Here is a 26,985-nt window from a genome sequence, read left to right on the forward strand (position 1 = left end):
CCATGCATTTTCACTTTGAGTGGTGTACATACTACTCAAGCAAGCCCAAACCTGATCCCTTTAAAGTCCTTGTCAATCTATAGAGACTTGATCAAGGTCCAAGTCCAAGATAATGAGTGGCGTTTTCTGAATCCTCTCTACGGATTCAAACCAGGAAAAATAAAAGACAAAATTTACCATGTTGTACACATTGGAACGGAATTGACTAGGGTTTGATCTTACACTTTGACTTAGGATGATGACTCGTGAGACTCCAACTTCAAAGATCACCTGGGCATGCATCATCGTGATAGTGTTTGCTTACACCAGTTTAAACGTTTTGAATCCGTTAAAGTTTTCGTAAAATTGTAGAAAATTAAATTTGAAAAAATCAACATATTCTAGAAATGCTGTTGATTATCGCGTCGATTGTTAAATTAAGGACTCGCTTAAACACAAAACATTAAACTTATATAAGTGAATAAGCTCTTCGTGTGATAGAGATAGATTATTTAGATTAGAAGTTTTATCTAATATCGAGCTATTAATTGTGGCTATATGTTTCTACCACGATGATTGTAGCCGTTCTTTGTTAAAACATTAAAAAGAGAAGATTATAAAAGCTTCTAAATTTTTTAACATTTTATAATAAAAAATAATGCTTTATCTACTATGTTAGTACTAAACTAGGCTTAGGTTACAGTAAAAATTATCTTAGGGAAAAGCAAGCGGTGTCGTACTTCTAAAGTGGCAAAGATCGTCTAACCAACTATACTTCACATGGATATTCAAGAGCATAAGAAGAGATTTCTATTATAATTTTACAATATCAAACGAGTAAAAATAAAATTTATTTATTTATTTTTTGAGTCTTTCAAATATATTAGTTATAGTGCACGTACGGTACACGTTATATTTAATTAAATTAAATTTAAATATATATTTTAAATTTAAATTATTATTTGGTGGTTCGTGAATTTGGCAACCCATTTTTTCAAACTTAGACTTAAATGCCCACAGGGAACAGGTGGATTAGCACAGTGTACAGCTAATGTGGTGCACCGGGTGCATCCGATAATTTTTTTCCTTTTTTTTTTATAGCGCATATCCCAACGTACGTGAATATTTTTATTGCACGCATGGATGGACTCATATCTAGCTGGTGAGCGATGGAGCTCCACAGCATGCATGCGGAGCTGGGACTCGTGTCTACGTCACGAGCGCGTGCCCACACGCGTCGCGCCGCGCATGCCCCTTACACTTCCTCTCCCTCGCACGTGTCGCCTTCCTCTTGCGCGCCCCACCGCTGTAGGGGCTTATAAATTAAGCTCGGGCCATCTCCCTCTCTCTGCGTGGTCTGGTGAACACGGATAAATGCGGTTTGGTTTCTTATAATTGACACACCGAGAATTGAGGAGGTGTACGTAGTAGTGGCGCGTACGTACGTAGTTTTTTAAAAAGAAGCTGCTGCTTCTATCACACAGAGAGAGAGAGAGGTGTTGCGAGGAGTGGTGAGAGGGAGAGGGATGGCGACGGAGCAGGAGAGGGCGGAGCTCGATCGGAGGGCGAGGGAGGGGGAGGTGGTGGTCCCCGGCGGCACCGGCGGAAAAAGCCTCCAGGCGCAAGAGCACTTGGCTGAAGGTATACACAGAATGTAAATCTTACACTTTTTGCATTCAAAAGTTTACGAAATTTCTTAATATTAACATGTCAGTAGAAAAAGGATGGTATTGTTCAATTGTTAATATGACCTATGTTTTTTAACTAAGTATTTTTCATTCATTAAACGTACAGTTGTTAGAAAATGTGAATAGTGATGATGCCAATATCTTTTTCTTTATAATATTATTCTAATATTTTGTATTTTTTACAAAAAATTAAATTATGTATAGGGCGCAGTCGAGGAGGGCAGACGAGGAGGGAACAGATTGGGACGGAAGGGTACAGAGAGATGGGGCGCAAGGGCGGGCTGAGCACCACGGACGAGTCCGGCGGAGAGCGTGCCGCCCGCGAGGGTATCACGATCGACGAGTCCAAGTACAAGACCAGCTCCCAGGACTGAGCCTTACGCTCTCAGAGTTGTGTGATCTTTGGCTGTGTTTATGATGTCACATGTACATATATAGTGTGGCTGCTGTGGTTAGTGGAAAGTGGAAACATGTTAGTGCCGTCGCGGTTTAGAGTGTGGACGAAGTCCTCCTTTACGAGGCTCGTTTTGGTTTTGACCCTTCACGTTAATTTCTGGAGCCTCTCTTTTCTGTATCATTTTGTATATATATATATATATATAAGTGCGTTGCAATACACAGCGTTCTGTTCCTGCCTCCTACTTTGCGTTCTCTTCCAAAAGTACACCAAAAATAGAGACTTTTTTTAAGTAATTATAAAATTTTGAATGTTCAACACAAGGGAGTGAGAATGAATCAAGCATATATAGGTGGCGCTCTGACTCTTAGCATTCCTAATATTATAAGTAGGGTTTTTCCTTTTTGGTCTCTCTTTTGCTTCACATTTCATTCACAGTTCACCATCGCACATTCATATCCAATAAAGCAATAGGTGGGGGGAATTGATAACAATTGTCAGAGCGAAAAAGTTTTAAAATCATTGCCAGATACATTGTGTTTGCTGTCGCAGTATCAGTTGTTCTAAATATATCAACCCTCATACGAGTAATATGGGGAAAGAGGATGTAAACAAATTAGAACAACCCATAAGAGGTCTGAATCAAGCGATTCGTAGTGCTCCAACTTCCTTTGGTGCATGCGAATAAATTAATTACCCCCACATACGCTGTATATGAAGAGGAATTAATGCCTCGAAGGTTAAATCCAAATCAATTATGCTAACTTGTTTATGTGGGTTGTGTATTGCTCAGTGACTAGTAGCCAAGGCTGTTACCAAGAGACCCAAAACAAAGAAGGGTTGTGCGGTAGCCTGTACATAAAAATGTTAAATAAAAGGTTCAAATATTAATAATTTTTTGTAGGGTAACAATGTACTCCTAAAAATTTTATGAGATCACTATTATGTTTTTTTTTTTTTACAATTTTATTTTCGATTTTAGATTCTAGAGTATGGCTAACTGAGCTTTCAAAAAGAGAAGTTAGCTAACTGGTACATTGTTTTGTATGCATTACCTGATATTTGACATCATACTTCACGGGGTCCTCCAAGAAAAACTGGAACTGCAAAGAACAATCAGTTAGAAGAGACTAATAAGAAACAAATTAAGCATTCCATGCATGTTTTAATTCGTTTATTATTTATGCAAGTAATAGCAAATTGAGAAGTTCTGAACTCATCAACGAGAAGCTCCCGACATCCTAAAAGCAACTCTTTTCGCTTATTCTTGTGATTATCAGCAGTTATAGCAAGTAAATTTGTACGTAATACCTGAAAAAACACCTGTGGAAGTATCAGCCCAAGCAAGGCTAATGCATAAAATGGTTTACCGGCACCAAGCAGGTAGCCTGAAACACCAAACATCAACCAAGATCATAAGAACATTCAGAAAAGAAAAAAAGAAAAAAAAGAAAAAACAGACGTCTCAAATCTCAGTGAGTTTGGACTGTTATTCGGAAGATTTTTTAAGATATCTAAATGGCTGAATAAAAATGAAAGATAAGAGCAGTAAAATTAAGATGGTGCTTCATACCTGCAATGGTTATCTGAGTAATGTCAATTGCTCCAACACATATCCATTTGGCTGTATCAATGCCAAAAACAACCGGAAGAGACTACAAATAATCAGACATCAAAACATTTAGCACTGCTCTTAATTTCAAACCCAAATTCTCACATTTTGCAACAATACATTCTGCAGGTAAAAAAGATAAAGAAATGAATGACCTGCATTCCCAAAGTGTCGTCACCTTCGATGCTTTTAAAATCATTTACAATGGCAATTCCGAGCTAAAACAGCAAAAGACATAACATGTTTAGGGATTAGCAAATATCAAAAGTGAAAATTAACCATCTTGATGAGACAGTACCCCAGCTATGCTATAGAGAAGTGTGAGGACGATGATGTCGGGATTAAGAGTTCCAAACAAAGCTTGACCCGCCCACCTATTGTTCAAAAGGTAAGAGTTATTTTAACAGAGTGTAGAATTAAGATCGATGAAATTCAACAAGCGATCCAAAATAGGTGTTGTACCATGGCAAACTGATGTAGCTAGCACCTAATGCAAAATTTCCGATCCATCCATTTTGCTTAAGCTGCAGCATACCATATTTGTTGAGTGAAGAAAAATAGAAAAGATATCACCTAACATAGTTCACACATTAAGGTACATGAAAGCGGATTTACCTTTAGAGGTGGCGCTGAATATATGTAAGAAACAAAGGATCCCCCCAAAGCTAGGTAAAAAACAATAGGAAACTTGTGCCCTGCCTAAAATGAAGAAAAGCAGCATGGAGTCCACATAAATATTCAGGTATTTCATCTTGATGGTAATCTAAATACGCATCTTGAAGAAGACTTACCCAAATATCTAATAAAGCTCCCAATCCAAGGCCTCCAAATAGCAACAACCAAATCTGGATTACAACCTGCTAGAACAGCTTTATTAGAAAAAAAAAAAAAAAAAAAGAACTTGGTCTGTTTACAGTCATTTGTTAGCTGCCAACTTAAATCACAGCTACAAATGTTCTTGTGAAATTGCAGAGAAAGCAAGTCCCAATTGAATTTTCTGATGTGCAACCCCATAATAATTTAAATGATAGTGTTACAAATTTGTATGTAGTGGCAATCAGATTTGGAAGTTCGGTTTCTTCTTCCCATTCTAGAAGAACCCCATTAGCTTGGCCTTTGGGCCAGCTTCTACAGTCAGAAGAACCCCGCTTACATGAAACAAATTTGCACCAAAGCATGAATGAGAACTAATATACAAATAACAAGTTCCTACACTAGGAATATATTTATATAGAAGATTGAAGAATCAATTTTCTTTGAAGGAAAAATAAAATAAAATCACATGCCTCGTTCTCTGATATTGCTCCTGACGGAATGGGACGATAAGGCTCATTAATTGCATCAATATCACGGTCGTACCAATCATTAAGAGTCTGCAAGCAAAGTAAGAATGAGAATGTAAAGGAAGTCTCAATATGCCATATATTCATTTCTTTGCCAGCAAAGTGCCAAAGTAAGCAAAGGAGATGAAAGGCAAGTCAACCTGTGCGTATCCTGTAAGAAATGGGCCAGACATTACCATGCAAACAATAGATTTAGCTACGTCTTCAACACTCCAATGAAAATTTCCTGAAATTAAACAAAAATTGGTTGAAAGCAAAAATCACTTAGACGGCTGTTAATGTTAGAAACATCATACAACAACTTAGATCAATATGCAGATGACAAGAAAAGGTGGAGAGGGATTTGTGCTTAATGTTTTTCTGAATGGAAGTAAGAGTTGTCTTATCTTACTATGCTGATTTGAAATTCTAGGGGGCTATACATGTTCAATTACCACATAAGCATATTAAAATGGAATCTTTGTATTAATAGGCTTCGTAAGGACAATATAAACTCACTCAGGTAAATCTAAAAGATAAGGAACACAGTTTTGGCAAAATGACAAACAGGATAACCAAATAATGTAGAAGATCTTTTGTCAATTGTACACTCTTATGCAAATTGCCTTCGTATGTTGCCTTTTCACTTCTCATGCATCAGGCTAAAGAAAAAGACATTGTACTCGTCAACTACTATGCAGCAGCAGTTATCAGAATCAAAGTACAGAAGCTATCAAGGGGATTACCAGATGCTGCAGCGCCGCATACCACTCCCCATACTAATGGAGGCCAGGTGACAGGTTTGGTTAGTTGAAGTCGAATCTTCCATATATCCTATTTGCAAAACCACAACCGGCAATAGCTTAACATCAGCACTCAAAACCAATAACAATGTCACTCTGTTTTAGTTATATGAACGCATGTACTTCGGTCATTGATCCTATACTAATCCATTAGGCATTGAAATCGACAACACTATGTGCGCATAATCAATGAGTGATCCAACTTATGCCATGATTTCATCTGCAAACGCATGGCGATCACTCCAACTGAAGCACTATAATTAGTGATTCCAACTCATTTCCTGGTTTACAACTTGTACGCTGATTAACGAAATCAATGCAATACAATGCAATCAATCAATGCAGAGAAAGAGGACAATTCGGAACATGATTTCATTATATATAATTCTAAATCTAACTCAAAATCAAATGACACAGTATACCCACATAAGAGATCTAAAGCTCACCGTCTCCCGTGCCGCGCCCTTTATGCCGAGGAGCTGGTTGAAGCTCGAGCCGCCGGAGCCCGCAGGTGCCTTCTCTGGAGCAGTACGTTCATCTGCGTAACACCACAACCGTATCAACGTATCAAAACCCAATTTCTCCATCCAATTCAGTAGAACAAAGTGACGAACCTTCGTTGGTGGCATCGGTTTCCGCTGCCCTAACCCTCAGCCTCTTCCCTGAGATCGATACATGCGGACATGTAAACCCTCAATAGGAACGAGGAGGATTGCAGAGACGATGGAGGAGGAGATCGAGGACGAGGGAAGGGAACGTACCGATGAGACGGAGCGGCGGCGATCGGAGCTCCGGTGAGAGGCGGCGGAGGGGAGAGCGATTTGTTACGAGGGAGAAGGAGGCGGCGCCGGCGCAGAGGAGGGAGGACGCCATTGATGGGGTTTAGTGGAGAGCTCTGGGAGAGGGAGGCGGGTATAAAAACGCGATTTGAGTTCCTATGCCTCGCGGTTTTGGAAATAGAGATCCGACCGTCCATCTAGAGGCGGAAGTGATCTCAACCGATGATCAAGGTCAAACACTCCAAAATAAAAATATAATAATTATTTCGATTTCGTTCCAAAAATAATCAATTAATTATATTATCGTATTATAATTATTATTAAAAGTTAAAGTTTAATAGAATCTTATCTTATAGATTTGTTCCTTACAATGAAAAATAATTTTTTATTAGACAAAAGGAGTACTACAAAGAGTACCGTAAAATAGGTTGATAAAGTGTGCCATCATAAATAAGTTAATAGTGGTCACATCAAACGTTCCACTCCCCATGTACCGCACTAGATTCAATGAGAAGCGTCGTATCCCATTTGTTTAAACCCATGCTTTCGCTTGGCGCGGCTTTTGAGCTGGGTACATCTCACCTCATTTGCTAGAAGAAGAAATGATAATCACATGATGATAATGATAACTGGTGAAGCGTCAGCGCTTTACAAATCGCAGTAGTAATTAATAGTAAAAAAATATTAAATTTTTTTTTTTATGTATTTCACTGAATACATTCATCAAAGATTTTTTACTGTTGTCGAAGGTTATGGGCCTGATAATACCTTCTCCGGTGATGGTGACAGTGATGGCAATAACAATCTCTCTAACCATAGCGGAAGGAAAAAGTGAGCGCACATTAATAAGAGAGAGGGAGGGAGCGAGGAAAAGAGCCGATAGTGTATAATAAAAGATGAACGATAGAGAATTGATGAATAGATTGAAAATAAATAATTGAAAGTTCGACGGAGAGAAGGAAAAGAACCGTGATGAGTAATTGGAGATAGAGATGTTAAAATTATAAATGGTAGTGAGACCATTTAAATATACTAATCGAAAGTTTGGTAATGGAACCGTTTGCATTAATTGAAAATACAGTGGAGGGAAAGGAAAGGGTTATAATGAATAATTGTAGATAGAAACGATATAATTGTAGATGATAGTGAGACTATTTAAATGCACTAATTGAATATTTGGTTAGTGAGACCGTTAAAATACATATTGAAAGTTTAGTAAAAGGAAGAGAATGATCACATACTAGTGAGGGTGAAGAGGAAGCAACAAATATTGAGAATTCGTTAACAGATAATGATAATGATAATAGAAACTATTATCCAGCAATGAGTGTTTACGTGAGCACCAGTTGAATATGCAATATAACTAATAATAAAGTTGTATAAATATAATAATTATTATAAATTTATATTTTCTGTCTGATTAAATAGAGTAAAACGAATTATTGCTTAATATTATATTTAGATTTGCTTTATTGCTATAATATAGCTACAAACAAATACAGCAAAGCAAATCCCCTCATGTAGTCGTGTTAATATTACAATAGGTCCCAATCAATACTTTAATCCAATTTTCTGTTCCGGTCTTGGCCGAAGACTTAATTAATTACAAGTTCAAGAGAAAAAAAAAGAAGAAGCAATACTCTAAATTTCACAACAGTACTTGTCTAGTCTAGTCCATTAAGAGCCAAAGAACTTAGCTATAAAAACTTATCTTGAGTTTTAAAATTTTATCACCCAGGCATTGGGTACTTGCTAAAGTTAATTTTTGTTTACAAGAAGTATGTATTAAAATTATTATAGTTCTAATATGTAATTTTTTTAGATGTCAAATGTAATTTGTCTCACCTTGGAATTTGGCAACAAAAATTTTAACCACGAAGAAAACTGAAAAAAAAAGGGACCAGGAAAGGATCGGATTAAGTAATTATTGTGTACACTTGGCTGAAATGGACAAAAATTTTATGAACATAGTCCTCAAACTAATTAGTTTGGGGACTTAGTTTGGGGACTATGTGGATCTGCGCCACGTGGCTGATCCGTCGATCCGGCGGGTGCCTTTTTAAGTTGTTTTTTCTCTTTCTCTCTCTGAAAACATAGGGTTATTTTTTTTCTTTTCATCCGTGGCCATCGGATGAGCCACGTGACGCCGATCCGCATAGTCTCCGAACTAGCCCATAAAATTTTTATCCGACTGAAATGCCATGTTTCTTACACATCAATATTTGTAGGCCAATTTGCATAAAAAATCCACTTATTTTAGGCTTTTGCAAAATCGGGCCACCTTTTTTATTTTTGCAGATTCGGTCCGCTTTTTCAACAAACTGATCAAAATACCCTTATTACTTTTTCTCTTTCCTCTTTCTCTCTTCTCTTTTTTTCTCTCGTTCTTTTTTCTTTTTCTTCCCAGAGAGCGGCGAAGACGGAGCGGAGGTGCCCTTANTCGGCGAGAAAAAAAAAAAAAAACGACAGAAACGAAGAAGAGAGAGAAAGAGGAAAGAGAAAAAGTAATAAGGGTGTTTTGGTCAGTTTGCTGAAAAAGCGGACCGAATCTGCAAAAATGAAAAAGGTGATCCGGTTTTGCAAAAGTCCAAAATAAGTGGATGTTTTATGCAAAAAGGCCATATTTGTAAATAGAATTTTGATTTGAAAAATGTCACGTATAATATTTAAACAAGCTATATATATATATATTTATTTATTATGTATAACACTCCCAAAGGCTATGTATAAAAAAATACGAATTTTAATTTTAGAATTTTTTTATAGTAGACACCACCGAACTCATCTGGTGGGTCCAAAATTATATTTTAGACACCTAATAATAGTATAAGAAAATAAACGTTTACATAATTAAAATTTTCTTATTTTTCTTTATAATTGATTGCCGTATGTATTAAGCCTCTCTACTTGTAGTGAAACAATTCCGCTCCAAACTTTTTCGGATAATTTAGAAATGATGCAGATGGGCGGCCAAAGTGAACAAAAAGTTTGGTGACAAGCACGTGCCCATCGCATCGTACAAATAGAAACAAAAAATAAAAAAATTGTGGGACCTAATTTTTTTTTTTTGGAAAAAGAGGAGGTAGCAGAGAAAGAGAAATGGAGATGAGATGGGCGCGCTTGCTTGCCACGTGGCATCTATCGCATGGTCCCCAAAAATAGTTAGTTTGGGCCTTTGGGGTGGATGTCCATACAATTTTTCTCCAAACTCTCCCCCCCGACGAGTACAATTGAGCAAAGTCTCAGTCTCAGTCTCTCTCTCTCTCTCTCTCTCTCTCTCTCCTCCCTTCGAGGGTTATCCTGAAGAGGCGCAATGGACTCGTACGCGCTGCACCTCGCGATGGCGGCGCTCGTCGGCGCCACCTTCGCCGCCGCCTCCGCCTACTACATGCACCGCAAGACCCTAACTCAACTCCTCGACTTCGCCCGCGCCATCGAGCGCGAGCGCGAGCGCGGCGGCGGCGGCGACGAGAAGCGCTCCCCGCGGCGGCGATCGGCGGAGCAGCACCAGCCGACCGATCGCCGGAGCGCACCCAGGTATTACCGGCGCGGCGGCGTCGGCGTCGGCGTCGGCGTCGGCTCGATCTCGCTCCCCGACGTGTTGGCGGCGGCGGCGGCGGCGGACGGAGAAGACGACGAGGAGGAAGAAGAGGAGGAGCGGCGCACGGTGGTGAACGCGATCTTCTCGGCGGAGGAGGATTACCGGGACTTGCTCATACCCCCGGGGTTGCCTCGGCTCCACACCGTTCCGGAAGGTAATTGACTCATCGTAGTGCTATCATGTGGTATTGTGAAGTGGTCGTAGAAAGGAATTTTACCATGTTGTTGGATTGTTTGATGTTTGATGTTTGATGCTTTTAAACATTAAATGTAGATTTAGCATCTCTAATTACTGGACATAGAGGAAGAGAGTTGTTGAGTGCAAATGATTAGGATCTAGTTTTTCGACAAGAAACCACTACTGATTGAATTCAATTCAAGTCTGTTTATGCATGAAAAACAAATATAGGCGGCGATCTTTGATAGAAACTCGTTCTATTGCTGTTAATTTGATCTAACTTTCCAGTTTACAGGTCGTCGTCTTGATAGTAAGTCTGGTTTTGGCTTTTTACTGTTACATGTGTTTGAGATTAGTTTCAGGGATTTGCCATCACACTGGCTACTTTTTAGGGCTTTAAACCTTTCACATGGGAAGGCATTGATCAGTTTTAATAAATCATTTCTTACCGGTTGCTATAGAATTGCTGAGAAACAAATCTTCTAGGAGAAAATTCACAGTTCTTCATAAAAGCCTTCAATAAAAAAAGAGAAAATAAATTTTGAGTGCGCTTTAGGTGATCCCCATGCAAAACAAGCGTAATAACTCTGTAATTCTTGTGCACCAGGAAATAGACAAATTGTTCGTTCATGTTCAAACAAAAGAGTTGGTGTAATTAGGCCGACTTCTCCGAAATCTCCTGTCGTCAGTGTTAGTGCTTTTGATAGTTTGGATGGATCAGATGAAGATGATAATTTACGCGATGATTCCAAACTTGGCGACATCTACTTAAACACGAATGGAAATCTTGTAAGTCATTTACCTGTCTGTTGCTATCTCAACATGCTTCTTTAAATTTCATGCTTTTGTTCTCTCACTTTGATCATCCCTCCATATGTTTAGCCAAGGTTTTTCTGGCTGTTGTCTAGCTAACCTGTATTGCTATTTTAGGCTTCACTTTGTCTATATGTTAATTAAAGACTTCTGAACATATTATAAGCAGGAATCAGAACCGAAAGGCTTTTTTCAGCCGTTACCCAATAACGTCATAGTGAATGGGGAGTCACAGCCATTAGCTGCAACAAGCATGATTCGATCTCATAGTGTATCCGGTGATCTGCATGGAGTCCAACCTGACCCAGTAGCAGCAGATATTCTTAGAAGAGAGCCTGAGCATGAATCTTTTATCAAGTTGAAAATTTCTCCAAATGGTATGGCGCTGTTCGTGTAGTTTCTTTTTTCTTTGTCTCTGGATGTTAACAGTAGTTTCTCCTGCTGATCAGTGTAACATTAATACATTATTGATATGAGAGAATTGAGAGATTGACATTTTATTTGACCTCTTAAAAGCGACATTCACTTACTTTATGCTTGTATCTGCAGTCCTATTACCTTTGATGAAGATTATAGCCTCTCTTTTAATTTTCTAAATAAACTTCTTTGCATACCTATTCAATCTGTTGTATGATGTCATTTATATTTTATTGCTTTGTCTTCTCTAAACCTTTTGATGGATCTCACTTACAAGTAATATGATCTATTTCATTCTGCGAAATTGATCTTTGGATGGTTTTTTTGTCGCTTACTGGCACATGATAGTTTCGTTTTCAGTTTTAAACTCACCAATGTTGCATTGATGTATCCAGTTTGTATTTTGTAATAGTCTAATAAAAGATTAAGAAATTTAACATTTATGTAACTTTATTTTAGTGCCTTAACATAATAGTCGTTATTGTTTCTTTAATTCAGAGATCCCATCTACAGATGAAATGGAGGTCTACAAAATTCTTCAGAAGTGCCTGGAGTTAAGAGAAAGCTATGTCTTCAGAGAAGAAATAGCTCCGTGGGAGAAGGAAGTCATAACTGACCCTAGTACTCCGAAGCCTAACCCTAACCCTTTTGCCTATGCCCCCGAGCAAAAGACTGATGTAAGTTCATTTTATTCTTTCCATGCTAATCCTGCTGTCTTTTCTTTTCCCTTCTTTTTCTAAATCCTAGCTTTATTTCTTTTCAGCATTATCCCCAGATGGTTGATGGTGTTGTTCATGTATATACAAATCAACATTGTAAGGCCTCAAAATGCCACTTCTTTTGTTGCTTTTGCCTTATGTGTTGTCTTGGTCCATCACGTTTTTTCCCCCTTTTTTATTGTTTTCATCAGGTAAGGAACGGCTCTATCCTGTGGCTGATGCTACTACTTTCTTTACTGATTTGCATTATATCCTTCGAGTTATTGCTGCTGGAAATATTAGAACTGTTTGCCATAATCGATTGAATCTTCTGGAGCATGTAATTTTCTCTTTTGTTCCATTTTACTTTGAGAACGATAGCGTACCTATTAGATCATCCTTATCATAATACCTTTATGTTTATATATTTGTCCTGGTTGGATTTCTGCAGAAATTCAAATTTCATTTGATGCTCAATACGGATAAGGAATTTCTTGCTCAGAAAAGTGCCCCACATCGTGATTTCTACAATGTTAGGAAAGTTGACACTCATGTACACCACTCAGCATGCATGAACCAGAAGCAATTATTGAGATTTATAAAATCCAAATTGCAGAAAGAACCTGATGAGGTGCATCTGCTAGCCTGCTGCTTTTCGTATTAGTTTTACTGTGATTCAATTAATGACTTGGCTTAAATAATGGGATTGTATTTTTTTTTTTTAATTCTCGTAATTATCGTTGTTTTAGGTTGTGATTTTTAGAGATGGTACCTATATGACTTTGAAGGAGGTCTTTGAGAGCTTAGACTTGACTGGGTGAGTAGTGGGAACTTCTTCACTTCTATTCCGATTTTTTTTTTTCCAACTTACACAGCTGATGTATTTTTGCTATATCTTGCTTCTTTTTCAGGTATGACCTTAACGTTGATTTGTTAGATGTCCACGCAGACAAGAGTACATTTCATCGTTTCGATAAGTTCAATCTTAAGTATAATCCATGTGGTCAAAGTCGGCTTAGGGAGATCTTTCTTAAACAAGATAATCTCATTCAAGGTATCAATTTCTTTTTAATCCCAAAATTGCAATTTAAGCAAAACAACATAAAGCTACATTTTCCTTCATTTTTCTAAGCTTGAAAAATGTTAGTATGCAAGTAATATACTCTTTGTCGTATGTACTAAGGGCCTGTTTGGCCAGACTGGAACTTCTGCTGAAGCATTTTGAACCTCGGTGTTCAAGAAGTCCAAGCTGTTTTTTTATTGGAAACCCTCTAATAACTTCTTGTTGGAGCTAGAAGCAAAAGCTTCAATTTTCAGCCTTTACTTGTGAGTTTTGAGAACCCCAGTTCAAGCCAGAAGCTCTAGCTTTTTGTTCCCAAATGCTTGGCCTACTCAGGCAGAGAAGCTGTCAAGAAGTCGGCCAAACAACCACTGATTTGTTCGACCATTACCCTTGATAATCTTGTTTGTGTCAAAAATTATGATGTTTCATACTTCAATTTGCTTTTTTTCTACAAGCTTTGTCTTGACACCAGTTTATTACGTTTAATAGGTCGCTTCCTAGGAGAGCTGACAAAACAAGTATTTTGTGACCTTGCTGCCAGTAAATACCAGGTATGTTTTTTTTATCGGTGTCAAATTGGTTTTTTTTTTTTTTTTAATTCCATAATTCCTTACTGTTCTCTTTCTTTAGTAATTTCTCTTTGCACCTGCGTCTTTATAATTTTGTTCACAAATATGCAGAATACTGTGTGCTATTTCACGTGGATGTGATCTTGTTGATGTATCCCTAAAAAATTTCAAGTTTGCATTGCATATGGAATTTTTTCTTTTCAGAGTTAATGAAGTTCCCTGTATATATTTTTGTATTGATTGCAACTCAAGTTAGTGTTGGCTCTTTGTTAAGGTTTGGTCTGATGCAATTGTAGTTCGGAAGGGATATGATAGTCATCCATAAAAGCAGGAGGGATATGATAGTCATCCATAAAAGATACACTAACCTCCTGTATATTCAAATCTAGCTTTAATTTTTGATATTGAAAATCTTGTCGATTAGTTGGTAACCATGTAAAACTTATTTTGGTGAACTCATAATTGAAGGACCTTTGGATTGAAAAAAAGAATTAAAGTGGATTAAGATCAAGGTTTATCATGACAAATCAGTCATTTGTTGATATGCTCTTCTGACTGGAAAGTCTTTATGTTCTGATTCATGCTGCTCCATATTTTCTTCTTTGATATTCTTATTTATTGATATAAATCTCTTTGTTTATTTGTGATTTCGTTATTTCAAGTCGTTAACTTATGTATCCTCCATAATATTTCTCTTTTCTATCCAAGTATCTATTCTCAATTACCTTTCCCAGATGGCTGAATATAGGATATCAATTTATGGGAGGAAACAAAGCGAATGGGATCAACTTGCAAGTTGGATTGTGAATAATGAATTGTATAGTGAAAATGTTGTTTGGTTAATTCAGGTACTGTTAGTTCTTATACTTTTTTTTTTTTCAAAAATGAAGTTTTAAGAATCGTTAGTTGGTATAGTTGGCAATTCAAATCATTTGCATTTATTTGTTGGTAGTGCTCTTACTCGTATGAAGTCATTTAACTAAATTACATAAAATTTGATCCTTTCTCTTCTGTTGCAGATTCCACGGCTGTATAATATTTACAAGGAAATGGGTATAGTGACGTCATTTCAGAATCTCCTTGACAATATTTTTCTTCCTCTTTTTGAGGTTACTGTTGATCCCGATTCACATCCTCAGTTGCATATGTTCTTAAAACAGGTTTGTTTAAATTATGATCTCACTAGTGAAATTTTATAGATTTCGTCTGTGCATTTTCTTGCATGCAGTAGGCATTTTGTAGTGATTTATTTCGCCTAGTTCAGCTAAACCCACAGCCAAAACTTTGAACCTTGCTTGAAAAAAAAGCCCTTTGTATCATTGGGTGAATTGTCCACCAAAGTGGTCCTATTAAGCTGGACTAGTTTATCATCTATAATGCCTGAAAGAGGCATATCTAAGTCACAACATCGAAGAGTTTAGCAAGGTTACTCCTGGAGTATTTGAATTATCTGTGCAATATATATTGTGAGCCATGTGAAGGATCTATTCATCATGTGGTTTGACTTGAGAGTTTGGGGAGCACGGGAGTTATGTATGTCAATCATATAAGCTCGATTGCCTTTCTGTCTCTTGTTTGTTGTTGATTTGTAGTTAAAACCTAGGTCCTAGGGTTACCAGAAATTGTTTTTCTTTTATTATTTTAAAGTTTGTATCATCCAGGTTGTGGGGTTGGATTTGGTTGATGATGAAAGCAAACCAGAGAGACGTCCTACAAAGCACATGCCTACACCAGCTCAATGGACTAATGTCTTCAATCCTGCTTTCTCATATTACGTCTACTACTGTTATGCCAACCTATATACGCTGAACAAGGTATTCATTGTAGTTCTATCATATATACATTCAACAGTAGCCTTATTTTCTTTAGCCCTAACATTGTGAGAAATACCCACGAATCTTGTGGTTTTTTTACTTTGCCACCCTGAAATTAATTTATATCACCCTCTTGAACTGCATATTTTTTTTGCATAAAGGAGTTAATAATGTAGTTTGTAATATTTTGGGGTGCAATGCAAATTGCAAAATATTTGTACATATTTATCTATGTCATGGCTTCATGCTACATGCGATTTTTCTTCTCTGTGCATCTTGGTAATTTTTTATTCACCCTCTATATATGTCAGCTCCGCGAGTCAAAGGGCATGACAACCATTAAGTTTCGCCCACATGCTGGAGAGGTATGACTGTGTTAAGTATTAGTTTCGGTATTAAATGTGCAGCATACTTCCAATAGTAACAATCATATGTAGGCTGGCGACATTGATCACCTGGCTGCAACATTTCTTGTGGCTCATAATATTTCTCATGGAGTCAACCTGCGGAAGTCCCCTGTTCTTCAATATTTGTACTATCTTGCTCAGGTATTGCAAGTGCCTGGAGACGGTAACTTTTGTTGTTATAGGCATAAGCAGGAAACAAAGAACTATTGAAATTGTTCTCTTTTTGTGTGTTTTTTAATTCATTTAGCAGGCTAATTGTTTTTTTTTTTTTTTTCTTGTGTGGGTGTGTGTGCGCATTCATTCATTTAGCAAGCTAACTGTTTCCTTTTTCCCTTTCTCCTTTTTTTTTTTATCCAAATCAGATTGGTTTGGCAATGTCTCCTTTGAGCAACAATTCCTTATTTCTTGATTATCATCGGAATCCTTTTCCAATGTTTTTTCTGCGAGGGCTAAACGTTTCTCTTTCGACGGATGATCCATTGCAAATTCACTTAACAAAAGAACCTCTGGTGGAAGAATACAGTATTGCTGCTTCTGTAATCTCTCTCTCTCTCTCTCTCTCTCTCTTGTGCGCGCGCACGCGCATAAAACAGTAATACATGCATGTTCAGAAAAAGAGAAGCTTTGTAACATGTTATACTCTTCGTATTTACAGTTATGGAAGCTAAGTTCGTGCGATTTATGTGAAATTGCTAGGAATTCAGTCTATCAATCTGGCTTTTCACATGCTCTCAAGGTATGTAGTCTATATGATTTTTTCCAACCTTAAATTCAAAAAGTTGAATCTGAGAGGATGTATGTTGGTTTCTATTTGATGTTCTAACGGAAATGTTGCCTGGGATGGCTTCATTCTTTCTGCTATTGATTGTCTAATCATTTTGTATTTGAAATAACTTCACTCCTCCGACCATCTACCTACGTTAGGCATAGTACATGATGGTTAAACTATCACATTATTGGTTCATTTTTTTTATAGTCGCACTGGGTAGGAAAGAACTACTACAAAAGAGGTCCCGATGGTAATGACATTCATCAAACAAATGTTCCTCACATCAGAGTTGAATTTCGTGAAATGGTACGTTTTTTATGTTCGTTTTATCCACATTCTTTCTTTATACCAGTATTGAGGAAACATGACTTTACTGCACACATCTTTTTTCCCCCCTAATTATCATTTTTGTGTAATAAACTTGCAGATATGGAGAGAAGAAATGCAGCGAGTTTTTCTAGGCAATGCTAAGATACCTGACGAAGTGGATAAGTGAATTCCAAGAGTTGAACAAGACTCCAAACTTGCTCAGATTCTCTTCTGCGGCACAAAACTTATCTGTTGTAATGTACCATGTTAGTGAAAAAGTTGGATCTTAATTCTTTGGCTTGCAATCTTAAGATTGGGAGATGATCTTGAAGAGTGGGAGACGAGCTATAAACTAGACGGACTATTGTGAAGGACGGATGGACAAATACACAATTTCAAGGGTAAATTGCACTAAAAGTCTCTGAACTTTTCATTGAGTTTCACTTTGGTCCTCGAACTTTTAAGTTCGACATTCAACACACCCCTAACTTTTGAATGTTTCACTTTTGTACTTGCATGAAAATTTATTGCTTGCGCCCAGGCTTATCCATTCCTTTGTGCGCTAAAAATTAATTATCCCTTAGTCCATCTCAAACTTTAAATTTCAGTCCACTTTCTATGTAGGGTAAAGAGTCCAACTCAAATGCTGGGTTGCTAAAGCTAAAAAAATGAGATGGAAAAGGGTGGATTGTATGGTGCACCGGGCCCTATTGTTATTAACCGAGCGTAGGCAATAATATTTCCTAGTAGTGTATAAGCATAAGGTAAGATGTGAAATGCCGAACTTAAATGTTTAAGGACTGAAGTGAAACTTGGGGGATTAGTGGTGAACTTTACCCCAATTTCAAACTATGATTCGAGGAAAGCAAAGGGGGCTTCAGATAATATGGGGTCTCACTTTTGATTGACCGGTTGGTTTTGTATTTTTGTGGGCTTCTGTATGGGGGTTGCCCATCTCAGATTTCTTCTTGTAAATATGTGCAGTGTTCTTTGCTTTTTTAGGAAAAGATAACTATGTAGAGATTTTCTCTGAGTTTTATTTAATGTCTTGAGTTGGACTAGTTTTCTCTGTTGTTATTGACGTCCATTTCTCCTTAAATATGATCATTTATAGCTAACTTTGTGTTCAAATTTGTGTTTTGTGAATGGATCTGTCAAATTAGGGGGGCCTGGTTTTTTTTTTTTTTGTTTTTTTCCCGTTTTCACATGAGGCCAGGCAAATTGATCAAATTAATTTGGTTTGGACAGATAACGCAACGTAGATTAACATGCACCAGATTAATATTTTGCATTTATAAGTATTCTTTATAAACTTTTTAAAAGGTTTATAACTCCCAATAAATTTAAAAATTTTATAAAAACACTAAATGTACTGATATGCAATAACTAACGATATAACGGACTAAGATGCTAAAAAAGAAGCCGGTAAGCTCGAAAATATTTCCGTTGAACTCCAAATTACGGCCGTTGAACTCCAAATTACGAACCTCGCGCGGTCGCGCCTATATAAATAAACTCGAATGCACTCCCGTTGCGTTATTAGGGTTTCACGGAAACCCCCTTTTTTTAAGCTCCTCCTCGGAGCGGGAATAAAAGGGGCTCCTTTTCCTTTTCTCTCTCTCTCTCACTCTTCCACCTCTCTTTCCCCCTCTCTCCCCCTTCCACTTCTCTCTCTCTCTCTCTCTCTCTCTCTCTCTCTCGCACGCGTCTCCGGCAATGTCGATCGGAGTTCGGGAGCTCACGGTGCTCCGGGAGTTCAAGCCCTTCGGCCTTATAGCAGAGTCGATGGACGGCGATCCCCAAGAGCTCGCCCCGGACAAGTACGACTACTTCCTCTTCAAGCCCGAGGTGGTGCGCGAGAGGAACGTCCCCCTCGCCCCTGACCTCGACTTCTCCGATCCCTCCCCCGCCTCCGACCTCGGCGATCACGAGCTCTTCGTCCGCGGGAATCGGTAACCCTTTCTCGATTCAAGAATTGTGTTTTGTTAGATCTTCTTTCGTGCGTATGCAAGAATTCTTGAAACCTTGTAGCGCATTATGAAACCTGATGAGTTGTTTGCTTCGATGTTTATTCAAAAAAAAAAAGCGTGAAACCTTGATTGAAAAAGTGAACATAGGTCAGGTCGTTCCTCTCTTCAGTTCCTCTCTTTTGACGAGTTCAGATAGGCGGAGAGGATTGACTCATCTTGAAACTTATAATGGCTTGTTTTCTTTATCTTTATGCCCTGCCTTTTCCTCTTTCTTTACATAGCAAACTTCTGTTTCACATTGTTCTTTGCTCCAGAACAGGATATTTTTCTTTATATCTTTTTGCGATTTCTGGTTTGTAAGAAGGTGAAATGTCGATTCAGCCATTTCTTTCTTTATTCCTTGACGTCCTGATTTCGTGTTCTGTTTTTGAAGAAAGTGTGAGGAATTGATTGGCACATTTTGAGACCAGATGACTCTTTTTTCTTTATCTTTGTGCCTATGTTTTATTTTCTTTTTGTACAGATTGCAAAACTCTGGGCTTTAATCGTTCTTTGCTCCAAAAACAAGATAACGGTGCATGTGATTACTAAGGTTTGCACTGTCATATATATTCAAGGTTTCTGGGTTGAGAAAAGGTGAATGTAGGTCCAGTGATATCTTTCTTTCTTCTTGGATGTCCTACCTTTTGTGTCCCTTCTTTGAATAGGGAAACTGAGGGAATGGCTACACACCTTGAGTTTTAAATCGGTTTTTTGTGGGGAATACGTGGGTTGTATATTTTACATTTAGGCTGTCTTCCATCAGAAGGAAAATTTAGTTCGGTGATTAGTGCAGTCTTCATCAAATATATTACTACAGTTTGCTTCTTAGGTTAAAGATTTGAACAAACTATTTCCTATCCAAATCATCTTTTGGGTTGGGATAAATGTCAGGAGAACGTTGTTTCGCATTTGGTAGGTTTTGGTAGGTTTATATACTCATAAAAATCCTTTATGAGGCAGTGAAACTCTCTTCTGTTGTTTTCCCGTTCTTAGTGCCATTCATTTCTGTATGATTTTCGCCTCTTATTATAACTATTTTGCATTCTCTGCTGTTTGGAAAGTAATATGTAATTGAGTGGCTTGCCTTCAGTCCATGTTCCCAATAAGCATCTCATCTTTCTATTACTTACTTTTGACTTCTTTTTGATTCGCTAGGTTAATTTGGAGCACAGGATCTCGAGTTTATAAGAGATACACTTCGCCAAATACAGTCACGATGGTAATAATGCTTTTGCAATATATTCTCGTAGTAATATGGAAACAGTATTTTCAACTATCTTGCAGTATTTTTTTTTTGTATTTAGGTTTGGCCTTGAGAATCAGCTTTGATCTTGCGACGACAATTGTTATTGGCTTGGCTGGTAAATAATTGGGTGTATGTATTTTATTTCCAGTGACGGGAATATAACAAAACTAACTTTTATTATTTTAACGAAGGTAAACATGTCTACTAGGATATCAATGCAAGTAATAGTGTAGTAAAAATAAAGCTTATAGTCTGAACCATCTTCTCATAATTGATTTTTTGCAGCCTAGAGTTCTTTTTCTTGTTTTTCCAAATATTGTGCAGACTGCTAGTGGTCAATCTGATTCGTGAGTGCTTTGTGGAAATGTGAAAAGAAAATTTTGTCTACTGATTGCTCTTCCACAAGCGTTGGATGCGCATAGGCAAGGTGATTAATGTGCCAAAACTGTTGCCTACGATCTGAACTACGATCTGAACTTCACTAGCAAAGAAAACATGCGCAAGGGCAATATTTATGTATAAAACTCAAACACGTCATTCTTTAGGGAGGAACAGCGGAACCATGCTTGATCTAGAGATTCTATCTGTTTGAGCTTGCTCTGAGTTGTCTTGGCATCTGTAAAGTTCCTTATTGGGAGAATTCTTCTTTTAAGTACTGGAGGTTGAAGTTTTAGTTGTTTCCAACTAGAAGGACTAGAAGTTTGAGTTCAGAAGTTTCTGCTTTCAAAATGTGGGTGTTGATCTATTATTGATCAAGAGTTTATTTAGATAGCTTGAACTATAGACTAACTAAAGTTTGAGGGGTAAAGGAAGTTCTCTCGAATAACGTTCAGACTTGAAAATATTTTGCAGTCTTAGATTTCCTTTTTATTCTTGCTTTTATGCAACCTTTGGGCAAGTTCACTTGATGAAGGCTGTAACTATCTATGTTCAAGGTTTTACCTATTGGTGGGATGCACTGTGCCAGTCTGCTCTGGTTAGCACACATTAGCAAAAAAAGAATGAAAATGAAAAAAATAGGAGATAGTTTTGCATCTTGGGATGTGCCATGGCATGGTGCGTAGAGTAACTCGGAGTTCCAGGTAGCAGCATAGCAGGTAATTGCAGCAGGACAATTGATAACTTGCTGGCAAGTTACGAGTATAGTTCATGCTGACTGATATTCATCAGCAGTTCAAAATGCACTGAAACGGCAACAATTTCCAAGTTCTTTGAAGATGCTTTCTGTAGAAACTTTATTGTTTTATTATTAGAATGTCGCCTGTGACATATTAAGTTTTGTTAATTTCTGTTATACTTACGTAATTTTGGTCCTTTGCTGTTTTGATGTTTTCATTTGGTCTTGCCACTTCCATGAATCTTTTCATTAATGGACGACAAAAGGGACAACTATTCTGCATTTATACTTCTTACGCTCAACTTCATATATTTTACCCTGATGCCATGTATGAAATAATTTCTTGGCATGATTTTTTAATTTTAATGGATTTTATTGATAATGATATCTATTCTTACAATGTTAAGCGAAACTGTTTTTTTGACGCAAGCTTAAATAAAAATTCCAGGCCTGCTGGTGTCACATGGACGCTATTCCTGATGCACTTCTTTGTGTTCTTCAAGTTGATACTTTATCATTATATAATGCATCTGGTGAGTTTGTTCTGATGAACCTTTGAACTAAATCATGATTTTATCTGCTACTTGTTATTAGCTATTGGTGAATTTGCTGGCCATTCATTTGATTCACTATGTTTGATTCTGTGAGTCAAGGGCATGAAACCTTTTCTTGGAGCTCTGTCGCATTTGCCAACTATAAATTGGTTTGTTGCAACTTTTGCAATTGAAATTTACCTAATGATGCTGTAGGTGAGGTAGTTTCCATCCCTCTTCCATATGCTGTTGCATCTATATGGCCCCTTCCATTTGGCCTTCTACTTCAGAAATCAGATAGGAGCCGTACAATACATTCTTCAAGCTCGCTGGCAAATGAAAGGGATTTATCTCGTTCCAATAAAGACTATGGGTTGAGTCACCATGCTTCTTTTCAACAAACTTCTTTCGAGGCAGTATGTAAGGATAATGTGGCTATGATGGGATCTCACCTGATTTTGAAACATCCTCTTGAAGAGCCTCAGGTATTCATGTTGGGATGCGGACTGTGGCTCTATGCTATGTTATCCTTTAATCAAATATGTATATATAATGTGTGTATATGTAATATATATATATATATATATATATATATATATATAAAACAAGCAAGCTTCAGCTTCATCTTCAGTGTCTAGATTTTTCTGCACTTGAGTGTATATATATATGATTCCGGCTTACTATATTCTTATGAGACTCTCTCTCTCTATAGATATTTATATATATATGTGTGTGTGTGTGTGTGTGTTTACCTCCTATTTTGTGTAGGGAGTTAAATGAACGGTCTTATATTAGTGAGATAACCTAGGGGTAAAACCAATTAGCACTTTAGAGTTTATCCTAGAACTAAACATGCCCTTAGTATAGTTGGATATATATAGTGCATTGCATGTTTAGGATGTTCTAAAGTTCAAACAGTTTATATGATATGCCATGACTTCATTTTCTTGCGTAAAATGCTTAATAATTTATTTGTCTTGAAAATTATTCCTTCTAATTGTAGAGTTCTTTAGTAGTGTGCCAATTAAATACTTGGGTTTTTTATGTTAGTTTTCAGTGAATGTAGTCTAGGTAGTCTGTTTATGTTGGGTCAATGAACTCATGTCTGTTCATTTCCAATTTCTTTATCGAAACAAGAACATTGCTGTCACAAACACTACTACCGCTGTTACTTCCTTCTCCTTTAATTAAAGAAAGAAGTGCTCAATCACTTCCAGGGGAATAAACTTGTCCTTTTCTCTTTGCATAAATTTATAGCTATTTGAATCATGTAGTTATCTGAATTCTTGACTCTTGAGTGCTGGTTATAAGCTTGTGTGACAAAAAATTCATCATCATATTTAATCTGCATATTGAATAACTATGACAGCACATGTTTATATACGATTTTAATTTTGTGAAATTTCCTGCAACTTTATTGTGTCAGCAGTCTACTTGTTCGTTGAAATATTTTTGTCATTGTTTGCAAATCATATTTTGAAATTTGAACAACAGTGGTTGAACATGTCAATATGAAGTTTAACTGCTATATTTCCTGCAAAATTGTTCTATTCCTCAAACTACTTACTCATATAGTGATTAGTGAATGTAGTGCAGTGCATCTAATTGTTTCCATACTCATCTTTAGACGATTGCTAATTAAACCTGGCAGGCAACTTACCTTGAAGAAAGGGGCAAATTGTCTGTGCTGAAAGATTTTGAGGAGAAAACTATTTGGACCAGTGATGCTGTTCCTTTGATGGCATCATATCATAAAGGTTTCTTCTTTTTTTGTTAGTTTATTATGCCCATGCATAATAATTAACTTGAAACATAAGGCTGATAGTTTATATGCAGGCAAGTTGCAACACTCCATTTGGCACATTGATGCTGCAGCTCATCCTGACTCACTCAATGGGAGTTCTCTGTCAAATTTGAATGAAGTCTCTACAAGCCAGTTCTCTTTTCGGAGGATATGGCAAGGGAAATGTTCCCAGTCTGCTGCTAGTGAGGTTGTCGACTTGATTATTGCAAGCGTTACTTGTTATTTTTTTTCCAATGAATTTTGTTTGCAAAAAAGGGGTCTAACATTGTGTACCTTCTGCATTTTTTCATAATATATGTACATGATAGCTGGCTTTTCTTTTTGCTGTGGTATTTTACAAGATACACATGCCATGAGCGAATTAAAATTAATTTAAGAGCAAATAGATGAAAATTTTAAAAAAATTCTCTTTCCAAATCCTATAGTCTAAGTTGAATTAAGAATCTTCCTTTTTCCATAATTATATCTAAACATTCTTTTTATTATCTATTTATTCTTGATCAGGTGTTCCTGGCAACTGATATAGATGGAATGCCGATTATTTGCTTTCTATTTAGTGAGCAAAGGATATTGCTTGCTGTCAGGCTTCAAATTGATGAAGCTAATGATGATGTTCTTATTGACATTAAACCTCATATGAGTTGGAGTATACCTGCAATTGCTGCTGCACCCGTCGTAGTGACGCGGCCAAGGTGGTGAGACTTTAAATTTATGCTTTTCAATGACACATGTTGTTGTTACATAAGCATCCCATTCTCCAATCTTGCAGAGTTCAAGTTGGACAGTTACCTTTTGCGGATATTGTCGTCTTGGATTCAGAAAATTGTCTTCTTCTTTATGTAAGACTAACTTTATTGAATGTGTAATTTATATGTTTTCTTTTACATTAACAGAATACATAAATGGGCATTTCTTGTGTCCTTCCCTTTTTCTTAAACAATTATCCTCTAGGTACATTTTATTATTAGTTGTTTTCATTCACGACATGCACAGAATGAAAGATGCTTGAACTGTTGTTATTGAATTTCTCTTTATTGTTTAAACTGTCGACTTGCTTTTCTAATCCTTTGTTACCTGAGCTTTTAGTATTTTCCTGTCTTACATCGGTTAGTAAGTGTCGACATTTGAACACCAATTGAAAGTTTCTCTATGCTTGCTGTTTGTCTCCTGTTCTTGTTTATATCTGCATGCTAACAAATTTTGGCATGCTTTTCATTATTTAGACTTTTTCTTTTCCTCTGACATACTGTCTTTGTTAAATATGTAAAGAAGCACGTATATATTGTAACTAATGGTGTTCTTTTGCTTTTGCTGTATGCTGGATTCAGTCTGGAAGGGAGTGTCTCTGCAGATACATAATGCCTGATGGACCGGGGAAGGGTTCATATGGTGAGCAATCTCCAGGAGTGGCAGACTTGTGCTATGATTTTAAGATAGTAAGAATAGGGGATGCTGTTGAAGGCCGGATAAATATTATTTGTAATAATGGCAAGGTAGGATATATCTTTGTTTGACAAAACTTCCAAAGCATTATTCATTTTCCACTATGTTTGTTTCACAAACAGTAACTTATCTGGGGTTCAGTTCAGCTGTTTTAATCCTATTTTCCTGTTCAGCTCTGTTTAGGACAACATTCTCTGTCAAGCCAAGTGCTATCATATCTTTTCTTCCTATTTCTCATATTAGTATTGGTCTACACCTTCCTTTTGATGGTGCTTTTTTACATAAGTTGTTGTGCACTATATGGTCTTCATTTATCATGCTCGCATTTATTTATCATGCTCACATTATAAATGCTCACCTTGGGTGTTGTGCTGAATGTTACACCCGACAGTTCCACATTGGATTATTTTTGGAAGGTCGACTTTATAATTTGCATTGTGAGCCAACCTTGATGTTCTACTTATTTCCCCCGGTCAGTGGTTGATGCTTCAGTGCTCCTTCTTTGCTAACCTTGCAATGCTGGCAACTTACACAAGTATTTTGACTTATTATTTGTGCTCCATGTGTAACAAATTTCCTTTTTAGAAACTAAAATACATGTATAGATTTGATTTTACATGTATAGATTGATTTTATATGTTTGATGTTGCTCATACTCATGTATCCTGAAAATTTTGAGTCAGTCATTATAATCCACTGAATGAGGTACATACCAAACTACCTTTTTATAATAATGAGGTGCATGGCAAGTTATCTTACTAAGATATTGACATCAAGACAGTTCTTTAGGTAGAGTGGAAAGAAGAAAGAAATCACGAGCTGATGACTTATGGGCTATCTGGATGGCAACTGGTTCATCTGCAATTCCAGTTACAAGGAATTTGCCGATACCTGTTGTTTGTTTGCCTACAAGAATGCTAGTTGTACATTCTTGCTTTATTTCATTCCAAAAATAACTTTACTTCTGTCCATGTGCTTCAAATGTTTTAGATTTAAATTTATTTTGCTTCAATGTTGTAGTTATTCCTTCTCCAGTTTCTTGGTTAATCTTTGGGTGCTTAAATTTGTTGTTTTGACAGATGTTTCGATGTACGTTACGTAGAACCCCTTCTTCATGCCTGGTGAATGACTGCATAACTGCAATGGCTGAGGGGTTGCACTTGTCTCTTTATTGCCATTTTGCTTCTATTCTGTGGGGTGATAATGATTCTACCATATTGTCTAATTCCAACTCGTATGTGGATTCAGAATGGGAGTCTTTTAGTAATGAAATACTAAAAATTTGTACGAGATATGGATCTGCACCACCTAAACAGTCCTCCGGTCTACCTTATACAGCATGGGACTTTCTTATAAGTAGTAAATTTCACTGCCAGTATTTGAAACAGTCTTCAGCTTCTTGCATTTCAGTCGTGCATGTGCCAGATTCTGTGGGTTCAGAGTACACTGCTGCTTATATTCAAGATGAACCTAGTCAGGAGGTGTCATTTTATGCTCGTTTTTTGAGAGAAACTTTGGATGCCTTGCATGCCTTATATGAAAACTTGAAGCTTAATATTCTGAGGAATCAGTAAGGGTTCTTTTTATTATTATTATGATATGTAGCTCTACTT

General features: G+C 37.1%; 4 protein-coding genes across 8 annotated transcripts in view; 3 read left to right on the plus strand and 1 right to left on the minus strand.

The window, feature by feature from the left end:
• Nucleotides 1,506–2,228, plus strand: LOC109708456 (em protein H5-like). Its single transcript, XM_020230208.1, has 2 exons — nucleotides 1,506–1,620; nucleotides 1,872–2,228. Exons 1-2 carry the CDS (start codon nucleotides 1,506–1,508, stop codon nucleotides 2,039–2,041), a joined length of 285 nt encoding a protein of 94 aa, XP_020085797.1. The 3' UTR covers nucleotides 2,042–2,228.
• LOC109708455 (chlorophyll synthase, chloroplastic-like) lies at nucleotides 2,521–6,724 on the minus strand. 3 transcript variants are annotated; one of them, XM_020230207.1, is made up of 15 exons: nucleotides 6,563–6,724; nucleotides 6,416–6,463; nucleotides 6,248–6,339; nucleotides 5,745–5,832; nucleotides 5,160–5,245; nucleotides 4,963–5,049; nucleotides 4,468–4,533; nucleotides 4,292–4,375; nucleotides 4,139–4,200; nucleotides 3,975–4,050; nucleotides 3,832–3,894; nucleotides 3,638–3,719; nucleotides 3,376–3,452; nucleotides 3,120–3,167; nucleotides 2,521–2,772 (listed from the first exon to the last, which is right to left on the minus strand). In XM_020230207.1, the coding sequence occupies exons 1-15, from the start codon at nucleotides 6,672–6,674 to the stop codon at nucleotides 2,758–2,760; spliced, it is 1,086 nt and encodes a 361-aa protein (XP_020085796.1). In that variant the 5' UTR covers nucleotides 6,675–6,724; the 3' UTR covers nucleotides 2,521–2,757. The 3 variants fall into 3 exon arrangements, with proteins under 3 accessions (XP_020085796.1, XP_020085794.1, XP_020085795.1); XM_020230205.1 differs by having other exon boundaries at nucleotides 2,521–2,916; nucleotides 6,563–6,723; XM_020230206.1 differs by lacking the exon at nucleotides 6,416–6,463 and having other exon boundaries at nucleotides 2,521–2,916.
• Nucleotides 9,787–18,286, plus strand: LOC109708911 (probable AMP deaminase). 2 transcript variants are annotated; one of them, XM_020230843.1, is made up of 19 exons: nucleotides 9,787–10,335; nucleotides 10,966–11,147; nucleotides 11,341–11,548; nucleotides 12,087–12,265; nucleotides 12,352–12,403; nucleotides 12,499–12,626; nucleotides 12,738–12,917; nucleotides 13,036–13,103; nucleotides 13,198–13,340; nucleotides 13,839–13,900; nucleotides 14,653–14,766; nucleotides 14,938–15,078; nucleotides 15,580–15,732; nucleotides 16,044–16,097; nucleotides 16,170–16,280; nucleotides 16,502–16,675; nucleotides 16,795–16,875; nucleotides 17,116–17,214; nucleotides 17,336–18,286. In XM_020230843.1, the coding sequence occupies exons 1-19, from the start codon at nucleotides 9,894–9,896 to the stop codon at nucleotides 17,402–17,404; spliced, it is 2,640 nt and encodes an 879-aa protein (XP_020086432.1). In that variant the 5' UTR covers nucleotides 9,787–9,893; the 3' UTR covers nucleotides 17,405–18,286. The 2 variants fall into 2 exon arrangements, with proteins under 2 accessions (XP_020086432.1, XP_020086433.1); XM_020230844.1 differs by having other exon boundaries at nucleotides 12,102–12,265.
• The window catches only part of LOC109708661 (anaphase-promoting complex subunit 1), a 30,261-nt gene continuing 22,049 nt past the window's right edge, over nucleotides 18,774–26,985 (plus strand). For both annotated transcript variants that reach the window (XM_020230477.1, XM_020230478.1), the window contains exons 1-10: nucleotides 18,774–19,169; nucleotides 20,385–20,448; nucleotides 22,041–22,125; nucleotides 22,342–22,610; nucleotides 23,777–23,882; nucleotides 23,962–24,116; nucleotides 24,434–24,621; nucleotides 24,699–24,768; nucleotides 25,258–25,422; nucleotides 26,452–26,942. In XM_020230477.1, coding sequence (XP_020086066.1) covers nucleotides 18,934–19,169; nucleotides 20,385–20,448; nucleotides 22,041–22,125; nucleotides 22,342–22,610; nucleotides 23,777–23,882; nucleotides 23,962–24,116; nucleotides 24,434–24,621; nucleotides 24,699–24,768; nucleotides 25,258–25,422; nucleotides 26,452–26,942 — 1,829 coding nt within the window. In that variant the 5' untranslated portion in view covers nucleotides 18,774–18,933. The remainder of the gene's footprint in view (nucleotides 19,170–20,384; nucleotides 20,449–22,040; nucleotides 22,126–22,341; nucleotides 22,611–23,776; nucleotides 23,883–23,961; nucleotides 24,117–24,433; nucleotides 24,622–24,698; nucleotides 24,769–25,257; nucleotides 25,423–26,451; nucleotides 26,943–26,985) is intronic.

This window comes from Ananas comosus, linkage group 4, assembly GCF_001540865.1.
Source record: "Ananas comosus cultivar F153 linkage group 4, ASM154086v1, whole genome shotgun sequence".
NCBI classification, from domain to species: domain Eukaryota; kingdom Viridiplantae; phylum Streptophyta; class Magnoliopsida; order Poales; family Bromeliaceae; genus Ananas; species Ananas comosus.